At 41.9% G+C, this 17,011-nt stretch overlaps 1 protein-coding gene across 4 annotated transcripts; it reads right to left on the reverse strand.

The window, feature by feature from the left end:
- Nucleotides 1-1,857: 1,857 nt before the first annotated feature.
- Ccr9 (C-C motif chemokine receptor 9) lies at nt 1,858-16,387 on the reverse strand. 4 transcript variants are annotated; one of them, XM_085689109.2, is made up of 4 exons: nt 15,903-16,387; nt 9,071-9,115; nt 6,443-6,482; nt 1,858-4,418 (listed from the first exon to the last, which is right to left on the reverse strand). In XM_085689109.2, the coding sequence occupies exon 4, from the start codon at nt 4,332-4,334 to the stop codon at nt 3,309-3,311; it is 1,026 nt and encodes a 341-aa protein (XP_085545235.1). In that variant the 5' UTR covers nt 4,335-4,418; nt 6,443-6,482; nt 9,071-9,115; nt 15,903-16,387; the 3' UTR covers nt 1,858-3,308. The 4 variants fall into 4 exon arrangements, with proteins under 4 accessions (XP_085545235.1, XP_048280149.1, XP_048280151.1 ...); XM_048424192.3 differs by lacking the exon at nt 6,443-6,482 and having other exon boundaries at nt 15,903-16,385; XM_048424194.3 differs by lacking the exons at nt 6,443-6,482; nt 15,903-16,387 and adding an exon at nt 13,758-13,937.
- Nucleotides 16,388-17,011: the final 624 nt, after the last annotated feature.

Genomic DNA, 17,011 nt, shown 5'->3' on the forward strand with positions numbered 1-17,011 from the left:
GAAGTGGCACAAGTATTGGAAGTCAGTAAGTTAGCATGTGGTAATTTTAAAATACGTTTATTAGTTCTCATAGTATTGGAAGGTTCTTTGGAGGTTATGGGGAGTAGAAGGGGGGGAACCAGAGGCAGGGAGTTGTCAGGTCCTATCCATCTGTGAACTACAATAATGTTTCTATAAATGCAGTAGTGGCACAAACACTATGGGGGTAACCAACTACTTTCTGATTAGATTTAAGGCCCACTCCACAAGATGAAGCATATGTCTGTTCCTATAAGTCTGGCCAAGGACCCATATTTTGGGAGCTCACTGGCCTCAGGGGTGAGCCTATTACTACTATTCTGCTAAACTGACAGTTTCAAACTGGCCTCTAAATTCATATCTCTACCCGTGGACTAGTACAGCTCTCAGACCTATCAGAAACATTTTCTTTGTGCAGTGGATGGTGGTTAATGCATAAACGACTGGCCAAAATACAGAGTATCAGTGGAGTAGTCTGCCATGAACGGGTATCTATATCATCCCCTTCCCCCAAGGCTCAGGGATCATCTCCGAAGAGGTAGAGGAAAGACTGTAAGAGTCAGAAATTGCAGAGGACCAAAGCAAAACAGTGTCTTCAGGATGTGACAGAACTCAGGGTAACCATGATTACCTGTACAAGTCCTGCACAGATCAGCCGAACAACACTCTAGCATAGAGTGGGAAAGGATTCATGACTTAGGACCCCACCCCATCTAAGAAGCTGGGCAATTGGTGACTTCTGGGGGAGGGAAAAATCTCTTTTCTTTAAGGATGTGGTTCCTAGTTTGTCGGTAATGTCAAGTGGGTGACTGCACGCCTAGGAATAAATGGGCAGCACAAATTGGACCCAGTGATTTATTAAAACAAAACAAAACAAAACAAAAAACCTGAAACTGGGATGGGTTTAGAGGTGGCAGTGGATCTGGGAGGAGTTGGAGGAGTGGAGATGATGTGCTCTAAAAATGTTATGTGAAATTCCCAAAGAATTAATTTTAAAAAATTAAGAAACATGGTCATAATGTTGTGTTGCTTGACACAATTTCCTTAAGAGGTTCTTCCCTTTGACTTTAGGCTGACCCTCCCGTTCAAGCCTAGGTTGACCATACCTCCAGCCTTTGACTATAGCTGCATGGGAGACCCCAAGCTAGATCCATGCAAGTGAGTCCTTTCCAAATTCCTTAGCTCAGTAGCAAGTGGAAAGGCTGTTGTTTATGCCACTAAATGTAACGCAACAATAATTGAGACTTCTGGCATAGATTTTCTGCATGTTCTTTCCACACCCTTGTGTCTTGTTTATATGCACCTCAACCAACCACAATCTTCTTTGATTATGTATCAATGTAGTTGGTTTGATTGTATTAATAATTAACTCTGAGTCACCAATGTTTGGGTGCATTAAGAAAAGAAATCAAAGCACTTCCCCTTGGTGTCATTTGACCAAGAATAGGCTCAGATTTCAATTCTCTACTTTGTTCTCTCTTTGTCTCCTGTCTCTGCTATATGAATCTGAATCTGTGCCGGCCTGAAGACTATCAGACTATCTTTTAAATATCTCTCTCTCTCTCTCTCTCTCTCTCTCTCTCTCTCTCTCTCTCTCTCTCTTTCTCTCTCTCGTGTGTGGGTAGGTGAGTGCTGTGTCTCTCTCTGTTGCCAATAAAGGATTTCGCTCTGTATTTATTGAACAGAAAGCATCATCTGGAGAAGTAATACTTTAAAGTAATACTTTACAAAAAAATAATACTTTAAAGTAATACTTTACAGAAATTTTTAACAGAGTTTTATGAGGGATTAAATTATATACTTCAACTGACCCAGATAACAAACAGTATACAGCAAACATCGTTGTTTAACAGTTCATATATTGTGTTCAGAATTTATGGTGGATATTTATTTTATAAGATTACTTTCAACCTCTATTTTTGTTGTTTTCAGCAAATGATTATTATTACAAATATGCAAGCATACATGCATTACTTGGGTGAGGGGCATAGAATATATAATTTGAGATTATAGCTCTGCATTATGTTGTAAAAGTTGGTTACATGGGCAATCCAAAACAAGTAAAGATTTACCACCATCTCAACCTTTACAATTATTGTATTTATATTTGATATTTAATTGTTCACAATTATAATAATGAGAAAGCATAAAACAAATAGCAAGTGATGAACATTTTTAAATATACATTATAAAGCACTTTTCCAGGATATGCAATGATTTTTTTTTCCAATGTGAGAAATTTGGTAAGTAGTTAAAAACATAGGTGGAAAGTGAAATATAGTACATGCTTTTTTCTTAATTTCTCTAAAGTTAAATGTTTCGTAAACTGTTGGCACTACAGAGTATGGGAAGGGGAGGCAGTAGGGAGGCAGATACCCTCCTGGAAGCCTCAGAAGGAAAGGATATGGGAGAACCTGCAGCAAATGCTTCTACCCTGAAAAAGTTCCAGCAGAGCCAATGCTAGGTCTCCACCACCCAAATATATTCTCAGGCTTAGTCTGTGAGAGTTGTTTTGCCACCTCAGGGAACAGGCTAGATCCCTTCCTAGACAGAGCCTACAGGTAGGTTTGGACATGGCACCTCCAGCCAGACACAGAAGTAGAGTGGGAGCAACAGACTCTAATTGATGTTATGATGTGGTCAGCTGTACCTGGACTGACCAACCTGTCTTACAAATGGCTCCAAAAAAAAAAATGGTTCTCCTTGACTCACAAGAGACTAAGGAGATCAGAAAGGCATTCAACCTCAGATCGTTTGGGTGTATTCTAGATCTAAAAATCTGTAAATAATGAGATGTACAAACACAGTCTCCCCACTAATGGGATTAACAAGAAAAGATCCCAACATGGAAAATGTCACTAATCCTTGCTTTTGTGGACATGGCAGCAACCAGTGCTCTGTCACCTCTGGAGAGTAGTAGCGTTGAATCTGGAGTAACAGAAATGTGGAGCATTGAAGAAACTCAACACCTCCAGAACAGAGCTGCACTGACGGCGTGTGCACGGCTGAGGTGTCTTCACTGCCGATCAAGCATCCTCCTCAGAATTGCAGTTACTACAACCAAAACACAGCTAGTGCCCTGCTGGTGTGGTCAGTTTTGAAGACTTTGGCATATCCTGACTGAGCATGATAAAGCTGTTTAGGCTCATTCTAGTTTGTTTTACTTGGTTTTGTTTTTTTCTCCTTATGATTTGTTTTCTCTGTAGTCTCATCAGTCAGGCGACTATGTTGTTTGTGTCTATGTATCTCATTATTCCCCAAAGGACCATCTGTCTCATTGAGAACTTCTTTCAGAGGGAGAGAGCCCCTGAGGTTGTCTCCAATAGCATGGAAGAAAGCTTCAAGCTACCCTCTCTCCTTGTGAATGAAACCCACTGGGCCTGGCTAATGCATCCCAAGTTCTTTAGGGTCTTCATGAGATCCCTGCGGAATCTCTCACCCACAAAAACATACAGAACTGGGTTCAGGCAACTGTGGAGGAAAGCAATGGTTTGAGTGACCTGGAAGAGGATGTCAATGTTGGTGGAGATATCACAGTTGGAGATGAACATGGCATAGGCATCAACAGCCTGCACTACAAGAACGCAGTTGTAGGGGAACTGAGACGTAATGAAGACAGTGAGGACAGTGATGGTCACCTTTAGGGCTTTGTGCTTGGATGACTTTTTGGCCTGTACCAGGGTGTGAATGATGATAGTGTAGCAGAAGGCCATGACCATGAAGGGGAGGAGAAATCCCAAAGTGACCTTCAGGATCAAAACAACTGATTTCAGCTTGGCATTCTTATCCTTAGGGTAGACCATGGTACATATGTCAATGCCAGATTCCCTACTGGTTTGGCTGTACAGGATTTCTGGGATACAGAGCACAGCTGCCATTACCCAGATGGTAATGCAGACTATCTTGCTGTACAGAAGCCTTTTCTGCCTCCAGATCTGAGCCTTCATGGCCTGTACAATGGCAATGTACCTGTCCACACTGATACACATGATGAGTAGCACACAGCTATAGAAGTTCATCTTGTACATGCTGTTTACAACCTTGCACAGGAAGGTCTGGAATGTCCACTGGCCAGTAGCAGCAATCGCCCAAAAGGGAAGAGTGGCAAGAAAGAGGAGATCAGCAATTGCCAAATTCAAAAGGAACATGTCAGTCATGGTCTTCACTCTTGTGCAATACCAATAGACAAGGATGACCAGGCTATTGCCCAGGGTGCCCACAATGAACACAAGCCAGTACAGAGGTGGAAGGAAATGGCTCGCAAACTGCCTGACATTGTTTTTCTTACAGAAGAGGTCACTGGCAGTGAAATTCATGAAGTCGTCTATGGAAGTAGGGGAGTCTTCTATGGAAGTGGTGAAGTCATAGCTGTAGTCACCGAATATGGCAGGAATAGGGGTCTGTAAAAAATATAGATTGCATTCAATCAAGGATAACTTTTGAGTGGTCTAGTCTGATGGTAGTTAAAATAACAAGATCCAATGCCAATTACCAAAGCTCTGTCGTAAAGCAAAATGAGCATATGTGTTAAAAGAAAGACTGTGTTATGATTTCATTTGGTTTGAGTGTGTAAGGGCTATGGAATGCTGGTCACTAACTGTCTTGGTTTGAGGTGGGGCCTCCTGTTGGTTATGTAACGGGGCACTACCATGGAAGACATTTGTAGCTACAAATATTCCCCATTACGCTGGTTCCCCTGGACCGGTTTCTCTCCACCCACCAGGTCCCACTCACTAGCTCCTGCAGCCACTTATGAAATAACCATTCTGAGGCTTAATATTAATTACAACCTCTTTGGCCTATTAGCTCAAGATTCTTATTAGCTAACTCTAACATCTTAAATTAACCCATTTCTATTATTTTATGTTTTACCATGAGGCTCATGGTTTGTTACCTCTTGCTTCTTGGGCAACTACATGGCATCTGCCTGATTCCTTCTCCTTTCCTCCTCTATTTCTGCTTAGATTTTCTGCCTTGCTATATTCTGCCCTGCCATAAGCCAAGGCAGCTTTTTTATTAACCAATGGTAATAAAGCATATTCACAGCATACAGAGGAGAATCCCACATCAGACGTTAATGAGTTCTCTTTGGACCCAAGTTCCTGCAATAGCAGGTTGTCATGAAAGAGGGGGATCCTTGTCCTTCAATATCTCTGATTTCCTGTCTTGACATAGGACTGTGTATTTCTTCTTTTATGTTGCTTTTCTGCCATGTTGTGATATAACCAGAAGACCTGCACCAGAGGTTGACCAGATGAGGCTACGCAATCTGGGGAGACTTTCAGCCTCCCAAACTGTAAACTGAAGAAAAGTTTCTTTATACATAACCCAACGTAAGGTGTTTTGTTAAAACAACAGAAATTAGCCAGGCAGTGATGGCACAGGCAGGGTGGTGGTGGCTCACACCTTTAATCCCAGCACTCGGGAGGCAGAGACAGACAGATCTCTGTGAGTTTGAGGCCAGCCTGGTCTGCAGATCTAGTTCCAGGACAGCTAGGGTTGTTACACAGAGAAACCCTGTCTCAAAAAACCAAAATGGCCGGGCATTGGTGGTGCACTCCTTTAATCCCAGCACTTGGGAGGCAGAGGCAGGCGGAACTCTGTGAGTTCAAGTCCAGCCTGGTCTATAAAAGCTAGTTCCAGGAAAGGCTCCAAAGCTACAGGGAAACCCTGTCTTGAAAAAAAAACAAAAAAAAATGATAATAGTAATAATAATAAAACAATAGATAAATCAATAGAAATTGACTCATGAAAGAAATGTTTATTTAATAAATGTCACCTACCCATCTGTAAGGTGGTTACTATGCTAATTGTTAAAGGTAAACTAGTCTGGTTTCTACTTTCATAGAACTTAATTTATTCATGAAGCATACAGAGAAGCAAATGAACACTTGTAGTGTGGATGACAAGTATTCTGGTTTGATGGGAAAGATAACTTTGGGACCCCACAAATGGGCACTGTTGGGAATAGTATGTTAATGTGTATTACTTTTGTTTATGCTGCATTTATTTAACTCTGTAAATCTGTGTTTCTGTGCCTGTCTAAAACACCTGATGGTCTAATAAAGAGTTGAATACCAAGTAGCAAGGCAGGAGAGAGAAATGGGTGGGGCTGGCAGGCAGAGAGGATAATTAGAAGGGGAAATCTGGGAGAGAGAGGTGGCCAGAGAAGGAGCAGGACATCAAGGGCCAGCCATCCAGCTACACAGCAATCCATGGAGTCAGAAGAGAGAATAGGGAGAGTTCAGAGGCAAAAAGTAGATGGGATAATGTAAGTTAAGGAAAACTGGTAAGAAACAAGCCAAGCTAAAGCCAAATGTTTATAATAAGCTTCTGTGTGATTTATTTGGGAGCTGGGATGCAGGCCCCCTAAAAGAGCAAAAAAATACTACAATAGGGCACTTTACTTGAATTATGTGAGTACCTGAGACACATGACAGTTCTTTCCCCCAACTGTTCAACATCTGCAAATATAAAAAGTCACAGGAGCTCTTAAACCTACTGGAGTCATGGCACCTCTGAGTTTCCTGAGAGCCCCCAAAGTAAACATGCAGCACAACACTTATCTGCACGCACACATTTGCACACACACATTTGCACATGCACATCATGACATTCTCAACTACACATAAAAATGTGACTGCTGTAATATTTCCAAGAACCCTTGCTAGAAAATTATTAAAAATTTCAAGATAGTGAGCATTAAGACAAGTATGAAAATAATTTTGTTTGCTTGTTTATATTTATTTATTTATAAATGTATACAGTGTTCTGCCTGCATGCCTTAAGAGGGTACCAGATCTCATTATAAAGAGCCACCATATGGTTGCTGGGAATTGAACTCAGAACCTCTGGAAGAACAAGCAGTTAGTTCTCTTAACCTCTAAGCCATCTCTCCAGCCCCAAATATGAATATTCCTAAACATGTGACCCCTGTATGACCGCAAGGGTCATACACCCAAGGCTCTGGTTCTGACAGGCACACACAGAGCACACATGCACTTGTTCACATTAATAAGCATAAATAGGCCCACACTGCTGCTCACAAGCACATATACACACTCATACACACAAGTACACTTGCATAAACATATCTAGACACATATGCTCACATGTGTCACTGTTCTTCCTGTGGGTATCACTGATAGAGGGGGAAGGGATGAATAAAATCTGGGTGGGCAGATAGAGGATGTAGCAGAGTACCAGGTCCAAAGCTTGGTAACTGTTGCATTGTTGAAGCCTCCACCTCACACCCACATGGTCTCACCTCCTTCTAGCTCCTCTTTGGAGCTCCCATTAGGCCTTGTAATTTCCCAGAGACTCTTAGTCACCAGTGTCTTGCCCTGAGGGACATTCTCTGCATTTCCTTTATGAGAGGACAATCTCACAGTCTTTCTTTTCCTTGAGAAAATATAATAATTTTTCAAGTCATCTGTCTGTATTGAACTAGACATAGTCTCTATGAGGGTTTTGTTTTGCTTTGGGTAGCTAATATTACTAAATGCATAAGCACAATTAGTTAGTTTATGTACTTAAATATTAATATTGAATAATAAAATTCCTCTACTTTCTGTTGGCTATGCTTGTTTTGTCTGCATAACTCACATATGCTTCTAATGGTCAACCAGTCTTTCCTAAGCTATGCAGTTGTTAAATATTGGAGAATCTCCATATTGCATTTTTGTCTTTGAAAGTCACAATTACCCCAAGTGGATTAATCTGTGAAAAAGTTCTACAGGACTGCATTTTAATTGCATATTGGCACAATAACAGACTTTTGAGATGTCCTTTAAATTTTTCCTTAGCAGTGCTACATTGACTTATTTGAATATGGAGTAATATCCCTGTGCATCTGTTCATGCATGCATATGCATACATGTATGTGTGGTTCTTCTTAGCTACCAGGACACACTAAATCAGCTGATAAGAAGCAGTAGATAATAGGAGTTTGACGCAGAATTCTGAAGCTCACACCTTACAACAGTATCCGAGGGCTTTCATTTTTCTTCTGTAAAAGGGAAAATAAAAGGTTTATATGTACATAGTTGAAACCAAGCCTCCTCAGTGGGGCTAACAAATTTTCCTTCAAAATACCTTGTAGGTTTCCAAGACTTACAGAATGGGGAGGCTCAATTAGGTCGTCAACAAAATCATTTTATAACACACCAAATGTTCTTAGTATTGTCTTGGAATATTTGCAGATATGGTTGCACATACTGTTAATTTGATCCCAGTAAGGTGAGGAGGCAACCTTGATTTTCTCTGCAGTAGAATTTGGCTCTTGGTCTCAGAGGCTGAGAGACTGTTACTGAGCAGGCTGCTTCTGGTATACCCATCACTCGGTTTTCTTATTTGGGATTTTGGAAAATAGGCAAAGTTAAAAAGACAGCCCAGATAAAAGAAATGCCTTTCCACAGTGTTGACTCTCCATAGTCAGAGAAGTCTGGATGGACCACAGGAGTCAGGTGGATCTCAGTAAGATTGTGGTTTCCACACTGCGTATAAACTGGCTGTGACATCCTGATCTTACCTTTTGGGGACATTACTACTCAGTTGCTGCATGTGCGAGCAGCCATCACTGTGAAGAGCACTGACTGCTCTTCCATTGGTCCTGAGTTCAATTCCTAGCAACCACATGGTGACTCATAACCATCTATAATGAGATCTGGTGTCCTCTTCTGGTGTGCAAGCATGCATGAGGCAGAGTACTGTAAACATAATAAGTCCTTTTAAAAAATCAAATGGGTTCTCCCTTGCTTTCTTCTGTGTGAGCTTCAAAACACGCATGTGACAAAGCCTGTCCTAGTCAAGGAGTACAAAACCCCTCAGCTATTAACAAAATCTAAAATTTAAATGTATTGTCTTCACAACATGCCCCTCCCAATGCTGACTCTGTGTTCACAAAGAGAATAGATATCACCAGAAATACCCCACATCCCCACATAGTGATGGGTACTGCTGACAGAGATCCGTAGTAGATTTCTTCCCATAACCCTATGCAGGGAAGCCCAGAGAGTAAGAGTAGGTGTTTCTGAGGCATGACTATACTCACCGTGAGTTCTGTGGGTATCATGGTGAGTCAGATGCCAGCCAGCTTCTAGAAAGAGAGGACAAACATCAGAAAGAAAACAGACTTATAGACGCACTCTAGGAACCAAACACCAAAGGTGGAGATTTGACATTAAACTTGTTCGTATTTGTGGAAAACGTCACACCCACAAAAAAAATAGAATCCGTGTCCCTTTTCAGACTAGAGTCGCATATCAGAATATTGTTGAAAGTACAGAATGAAAGTAACAATTCTGGAGTTACATCTTACTTCTTAACTCTAATAGACCCTGGATTTAATGCTTAACTTCTTAGATAACTAGCAAAACTTGCATCTGTGGATGAGGAACCACAGGGGCTCGTAGGTAGTCTTCAGCCCATCTTTACCTGGTAGTTCATTTCCTCCTGTCTCAACTTGTGTAAGGTCTGGGAAAGGCTCCTCCTTCCCACCCCCTTATTATATTGCCTAGGCTTGAGCTAGCAATACCATGTCATGGATCCGTAAAGAAGGGTGTCCAGGAACTCAGCTGGAGAGAGAAACCCAGGGATATGCAGCCAGAGATGGACTCCTTTGTGGAGGGGTCTGTGCCTGGACAGCACCTGCACCCCAACCTTCTGTCAGTACCACACATCTTGGTTCTAGATCCAACGTGTTCTGCTGCCTCCTTTCCTGTGGCTTTCCTTTCCACTTTGCCTGTGGATTTCGTTACATAAAATGAGGTACAGCCATTCTGAAAAACAGTTTAGTGTGTGTGTGTGTGTGTGTGTGTGTGTGTGTTGTATATGTGTGTACACATAAGTGTGTGAATACCTGTGCCTGAGAAGGCCAGAAGTCAACATCAAGTACCTTCACTCTCTACCTTTCTTTTTTATTTTTTAAAAGCATATGGGTGTTTCTCCTGCATGTATGACTGTGCACCTGATGCGGGCCTAATACCAGATGTGGCCAGAAGAGGGCATCAGATCCCCTGGAACTGGAGTTAAGAATGTTTGTAAGGCACCCTGTGAGTTCTGGAGATCAAACCCGGATCCTCTGGAAGAGCAGCCACCAATACCCTTAACTGCTGAACCATCTCTCCAGCGCTTATCTTTTCCTTTACTTTTTGCTTGTTTATCAGTTGGTTAGTTTTGGGGTTTGTTTTTGTTTTGTTATGGTAGGACCTCACCGAACCTGGAGCTCACTGCTTCAGCTTTCCCGAAGGCCTCCTCAGAGCTGGGGTTACAGGCATCACCACCACACGTGGCTTCTATAAGTGCTGAAGATCCAAATGTGTCCTCCTGCTTGTACAGCAAGGACTTTAACAGGAGCCATCTCCCAGCTACTGGAGAACAGTTTGGCAGCTTCTTAAAATGTCAAACATGTGCTTGCCTTACATGTAACTATGCTAAGCCCAAATAATTTCCTAAGAAAAACGCAAGCTGTGTCCCCACAGAAGCTTGCACTTGAATCCCCAAGTGACAGCGAAATGGGCCACCAAACTGTTGATGTAGCGATGAATGGGAAAGCTGCTGAAATGTTCACACAGCAGGGGAAGGAAAGGTCTGCCTCTTCACACAGGAGCTCAAACTGGTCTCAAAATAATTTTATGCTGAGTGATTAAGGTGAATTCAAAAGTATATACTGTATGTTTTCACTTACATGAAACTCCAGATAACACGTACTAGCCTTCAGTTGCAAATGCAGATCAGAGATTTCCTGGAAAGAGGCAGTGGAGGAGAGCAAGGGGGCAGACAGGATGCAAAGGTGAGTGAGGAAGTGTGAGAGGAGGAAGACCTATGATTGTGACAGTTTCACGGGGGGCAGGCAGGTGCACAAGGACCCGTTCTTCACTTTACATGTTTGTGGCTATTGTTACTAAGACTCAACGAAGTTTCAAGATAAAGAGGAAAATAAGGTGAGTTGTTTTTTTTTTTCTTTCAGTAATCAGTCATCTCCGTTATCAGCAAGCCCAAGCCCCCAGGAAGCTGTCAGAGCTCTCTTTCCTGCCCTTCCCACAACAGCTCTTCCAAGCACCTTAGTGTCTTGTGCTGTGCTTTGGAAATGAGGGAGCCACACAAACTCAGAGTTTTAAAGTAGTAGAGTAGAGGGTAGGTGTGGTGATGCAAGACTGTAATCCCAGCACTTGAGAAAAAGAACAGAATTCTGTCTATATAGCAAAACCTTGTCTATAAAGTAAAATTCTATTACATAGGTAAATGAATAGATATACTGAAGATAAACAAATAAATGCACACAGTCTCTATATCTTTTGCATCTTTGAAATTAGCTCTGGAAAAGTTATACAAAAATGTAAAAAAAAGAATAACTTAGACATCGACCCCCAAGACAGAAAGAAGGGAACCTGGAGTGGGGCTAAATCTGAGTCTGTGTGGCCTTGGCCACCGCCTCAATAAATTTATAAATATATAATAAATATAAGGGGAAATCCTTATATTCTCTTTAAACATACTGTTTTTTGGGGGTTTTTTTCACTTCAAAAAAAACATTTTACAGAGTTAGAGAAATAGTTCAGTGGTTAAGAGTATACAATGCTCTTACAGAACACCCAAGTTCAGTTCCCAGCACCCACATCAGGGAGCTCACACTAGTAACTCCATCACCGTTAGTAACTGCAGCTCCAGCAGGAGCCAAGACCTTCCATAGGAACCTTCACGTGCACACATTCCCACACAGACACAAACACACCAAAAAAATAAATCTTCTAAATTTTTTAGATATTTGACAAATATAGAAAAGTTGAGAGAGAAAAATCAAAATACCCAAACATTTACATCTCCAAATAACTGATATCAACTTATTTTCCTTCCCAGCCTTGTCTCTGTGCATGTATGCACTCTTATTTTCTCTCTTTTTCTCTTCATCACACCAATTATGGCATTTTATCCATCACTAAGTATTCTTCTCCAGTCTCCGAACAGGGGATGACCCGTAAGTTACTTAAACACTCACTCTGGGAGTCTGATAACTTGCTTCCCGTTTTTGTTGATGATTGCTTTGAAATACTTCTGGATGAAAAGAAATGGGACATGCTTTTTTTTTCTTCTTCAGAAAAATTATACTCTTTTCTTCCTAAATTTGAGAATCACAAATTCTCCCTGGATTGCATTTCCAAATTATTCTGGGATCAGTGGCTCTTCAGGGTTGATGGGTTTCAGTTCAGTCGCATTCCGGGTGTCATTGGGACATCACTGAGCCCATGTTAAGATGGAAATTTTTAGCTACAAAGAAAAAAAAGCAACCTCTGGGGGATGAAAATTGCTTTTCCACTAAATGAAAAGCTCCCCTAACCAAGCAAATGACTCTGGGAAGCCGAGACAGACCTGGAGACATGAGTCAGAAGTCATCCCATATATATTTCTAATACTAGTAGCATATGTCACCTGACTTTTCTTAGTAAGAAGAGTTTAAACGGTGATCACGTGACATCTGAGAAAAGTTTCAAAAGAAAGAAGCTGGAAAAGGAAGGTGGTTTTGGTTACAGCAAGTTTTAGGGTGATGATCCCAGCGCAAGTATGAAGAGATTTTCATAGTACAGGGTGCATAGCTATGGATCTGGGTTTGTATTAGCCTTTAGGGGGGTACACAGTATCAAAATTTATAGGGAGGGACAGCTCTGCTCAGCAATGTTCTCCTAAGAGCCTGCCCTGTTCTCTCAATGCTGGAGTATTTTCTTGCAGAACAAAAGTTGGGAAACAAATATGTACAGCAGTTGGTCACATTGTGATACTCCTACTCCAAAACCACACATAGGCAATTAAAAAGAAAAACAGGTGTTTCAAGCTAATAAAAAATAGGCCACTGAAATTATTAGATTAAAATGTAAAATATATATACAAGAGCTCATACCCTTTGCTGCTGGTTGGGACAGAAGCTCTCCTGCATAAGCCCAACCCATGATCACTGGTGAAAAACGAGACTTGATTTTTTTCTTTTAAGTTTTGCAATGCAGCGATGTATTAGAATATTTACCAAGTATGTGAAGCTATAAGGACTATTGTAAAAATAGCTTGTCAGCTTTTTTTCTTTTTAAGACAGGATTTCTCTGTGTAGCTTTAGAATCTGTCCTGGAACTTACTCTGTAAACCAGGCTAGCCTTGAACTCACAGAGATCCCCCTGCCTCTACCTCCCAAGTGCTGGGATTAAAGGGATGAGCCACCACCACCTGGATTTATCAGTTTTTTTTTTAAGGAGAGAGAGAAAGGAACAGAAGTAGCAGTCAGTGATCTTCTGCTCAGCACACCTGCTTACAAGCCGCTTCAGTGGCTCTACAGGAGCCATGCCTGCCAGTTCACACCCAGGTGGCACTATTTGGGACTGAAATTCTACACCAGCTTCTTACGAAAGTTGATCTTTCTTGCATTATAAATCTTCTTCTGGCACATGAGAAATTTGGAGGGAGCCAAAGGAGAAAACAAACACAGACCTCCCTAAAGTAGTGTGTGAATACCACAGACAGTCTTAGAGTTTTAAATTGATTTCTCTTTAATCTTTGTCCAGATACTTGTCAAATGCATTACTATACAGCCAGTCATAGAGCTTGCTTTCATTTTTTTCTTCTTGTGCTGAGGAGGGAAAAAAAGATGATGCAAAAGAAGAGGAAGGAGGAGGAGGAAACCCCACATATGACAAAAACACACGGAGAGAGAAGGAACTCAGCTGTCTCCTGGGAGTTAGAAGGCTTCAACTCACCATTGACCTGTCCTTCAGTCTCCTTCTTGTGGACACCCTAGCAGCTGAGTCTACCTGGTGAACTGAACAACATGGAGAACACTAGACCAGAAATCACAGTTACTCTGCCTTTGGTTTATCCTTTCTGCCGTTGGGGCTTGGCGACAAGGGACACACTCTCAGAGAGCCTGGATTCCTCATCTGGGAAATGAGGGCAATGACAGTCCTCTCTGATACCAGGGCTTGGTGGACAATCAAGTGGAAGGATATGCAAACACTCTGGTCGGAACATAACTTTTGTGAGAGCTGAGATCACTTTCGTCTCACAGTCAAAGGCCAGGTGTGATGGACACCAGCTGGGCATAGGCAGTGTGATAATTCACACCCTCAAGAAGCCCACTCTCAAGATCAGTGGGTAAGTTAAGACTCAAAATGACACAATAGTAATTAATATCCTGAGAGGTTGTAGGAATGAGGAAAAGAGAATTCTGGTTTCAGCACCAGGGATTATCCAGGAGGTCTTCACTGAGAAGGTGACTCTTGCTGACCCTGGGGGTTTGAAGGGCATAGAGTCATGGGTTAAGGTGAGGGAGAATTGCTCTGTGGTAGAAAAAATACATCAACTAAGACATGGAACGTGAACGCATAATGTTGAGAGGAAAGCTGATCATTCTACAGATGTGGAAAATGCCTATGAGGTAGGCCAGTCTGAAATCACGCTTACTCAGACATTGCTTTCCTATTCTGTTTCCCTTAAGGAACTGACAGAAAAATCAGATGGATGTGCCTCATTACATCCCACGTCCAGTAATTACTGTGAACATGAGTTACATCCCCAGGTCTATACTTTGACCTTTGTCCTATTTGCTACTCATGAGTTGAATCATCTCTTACATTGCGTGTGTGTGCATGCGCATGCGCGCATCAGGAGCTCTCTTCTTTGAGAACTGTAAGATCAAGTCTAGAATATAGGCTAGAGTAGACAGAAATTGGAAGAAGAGGACTTTGAATCTCCAGGTGCTGGAATGGCTATTACTTTGGATTGTTTGGCAAAGAGAATAAACGGACAGATTCCCTCTACAGTGGTTGCCTCCAGGTCCAAAGCAGCTCAGTAACAACTTCCTTGACCTGTTGGCTGACTATACAGCAGGTTAATTAAGAACTGAAGAAGAGGGGAGTAGGGAGTCATGGAGAGATTGCTCAGTAGTTAAGAGCAGATAGTGCTCTTGCAGAGATCTGAGTATGGATTCTAGCCATGTCAGATGGCTCACAACCAACCGCCAAAGCTTCAAACACCTGTTCTCCTCACATGTACACATGCATAATTAAAAGTAAAATAAATCTTTAAGTTTTTTTAGAACTGAAGAAGGTGGACATACTGAAAAAGAATGGACACAGTTATAGTCATTTAAAATAACTTGGCTTCCTTTCTGATCATAGAGGAATAGTTTCACAATGCACAAAAAGATCCAAAACCACAAATACACACACACACACACACACACACACACACACAAACACACAGACGTATGTGTGCACGCAAGCACACACATATGCCTTATATATAAATGATTAAAAATTTAAAAATCAAGTATACATTGTAGTTTAGCCAATGTTAAATTTCTGAGGCGTATCTTCTCACTTTCTCTTTAACACCACACACACCCTGCACATAATTTTACACGTATATTTTTAGTCAGTCTTTCCTGGACCACTCTTCATGCCCTGAACATAGAGTTATGACATGGGGTTAAACAACTGAGCACTTCATCGTCTGATGAGCCGTAGTCCACTGCTCTGCTCACTTCTTGGTGTCAAGTTTTTTGTTCCCAGGTTTTCTCTGCAATATACGTCTTTCCATGGGCAGTCTCTCAGACCCAAGGTGTCACCCTCTCTGTCTCCTGTAAACCCTCTTGCTACCTGTCCCAACACTGTTTCTCTTCACGTTGAGGTACAAACCGCCATCAATGGCCTTGAACTTGACCTTCACTGTGTGTCAGAAAGGAGCCTCGTCACTCATCCTACAAGAAGCCTGAACCATGCGGGAAGTATATAGAAAAGGGCATGGTACACATGATATCTGAACACATAAATGCACATGGGGCAGCATATAGCAAGTACACAGATGACAGCCAGGGCATAGAGGAGGGGAAGGGTGCTACTCACCAAGAGGGGAAGTGCAGAGCCTGGGTCTGGGTTTGTGGAGAGAGGACCGCTGCAGCTGTCTGGGATGAGGAGTAGGCTTCTGTGGGTTCTGAGCAGGCAGCTATCCGCTACAAAACACCAAAAAGGAAGCCAGGCCAACTCTGCCTGTGTTGTCACTGGTGGAGTAACCCAGAAGGGTGGGGAGCTATCTGCTGCAACTTCCAGCAGCACACATCAATCACTTGCAGCCAGAAATGCAAAGCTGAGAATCACTGGGATCAAAGAAAGCTATCTTCAGTGTGTACAGTGTGTATACAGAGCCAAAAAGCAGATTGTCTTTCTAGGTTCCTGATACAAGAGCAGGAGACATGAGGAATCCTGGCCAGAGGCACACATTTATAAGATTTCTTTAGGCGAAGCTGCCTGAACAGGCTTATGTGAGGTGCCGCCTCAACGGTGTCCATCAAGATGTGTCCTTTGAGGCCTTGAGGAACTGTGTTGCCCAATACTAAAGCTATTGGCCAAATGTTCCCACTGAAATGGAAACTACAATGAAAAGTAGTTCCTCAGTGGCACTCCACATATACATAAGTAGCTGCCGCAGGGGACAGTGCGGATACCTAACATTTCTGACGTGGTGAACGCTCTTCAGACAGTGTGACCTTAGAAAGCTATGTATGGGATGGGTAGCTGGGAATGGAGTATGACATCACAGGGATAGATTAAACGCAGGGTTTTACACTTTCTGTACGCTAACATTGACAGTTGTGTCTTTATGAATCACAGGTGTCTTGAGGAAGTTTTGAAAAGTCTCAGCATGAAATGTTAGTTTTTCCAGGTTTTTTTTTTTTTTTTGACAGAGTTTCTCTGTAGTTTGAGGGCCTGTCCTGGAATTAGCTCTTGTAGACCAGGCTGGCCTTGAACTCACAGAGATCCACCTGTCTCTGCCTCCAGAGAGCTGGGATTAAAGGCATGCACTACTACTGCCCGGCTTACTTTTTATTATTATTATTAAGGCTCACAGATAATATCTTCTTAAAGGGCCACTGTTATAGTGAAGATTCCTGTTGTCATTATTTTTAAAAACTCCTTTTTTATATTTAAAATAAACAAATCACAGCTCATTCGAG

The sequence above is a fragment of the Myodes glareolus genome, chromosome 4, assembly GCF_982192425.1.
Source record: "Myodes glareolus chromosome 4, mMyoGla1.1, whole genome shotgun sequence".
Taxonomy (NCBI): domain Eukaryota; kingdom Metazoa; phylum Chordata; class Mammalia; order Rodentia; family Cricetidae; genus Myodes; species Myodes glareolus.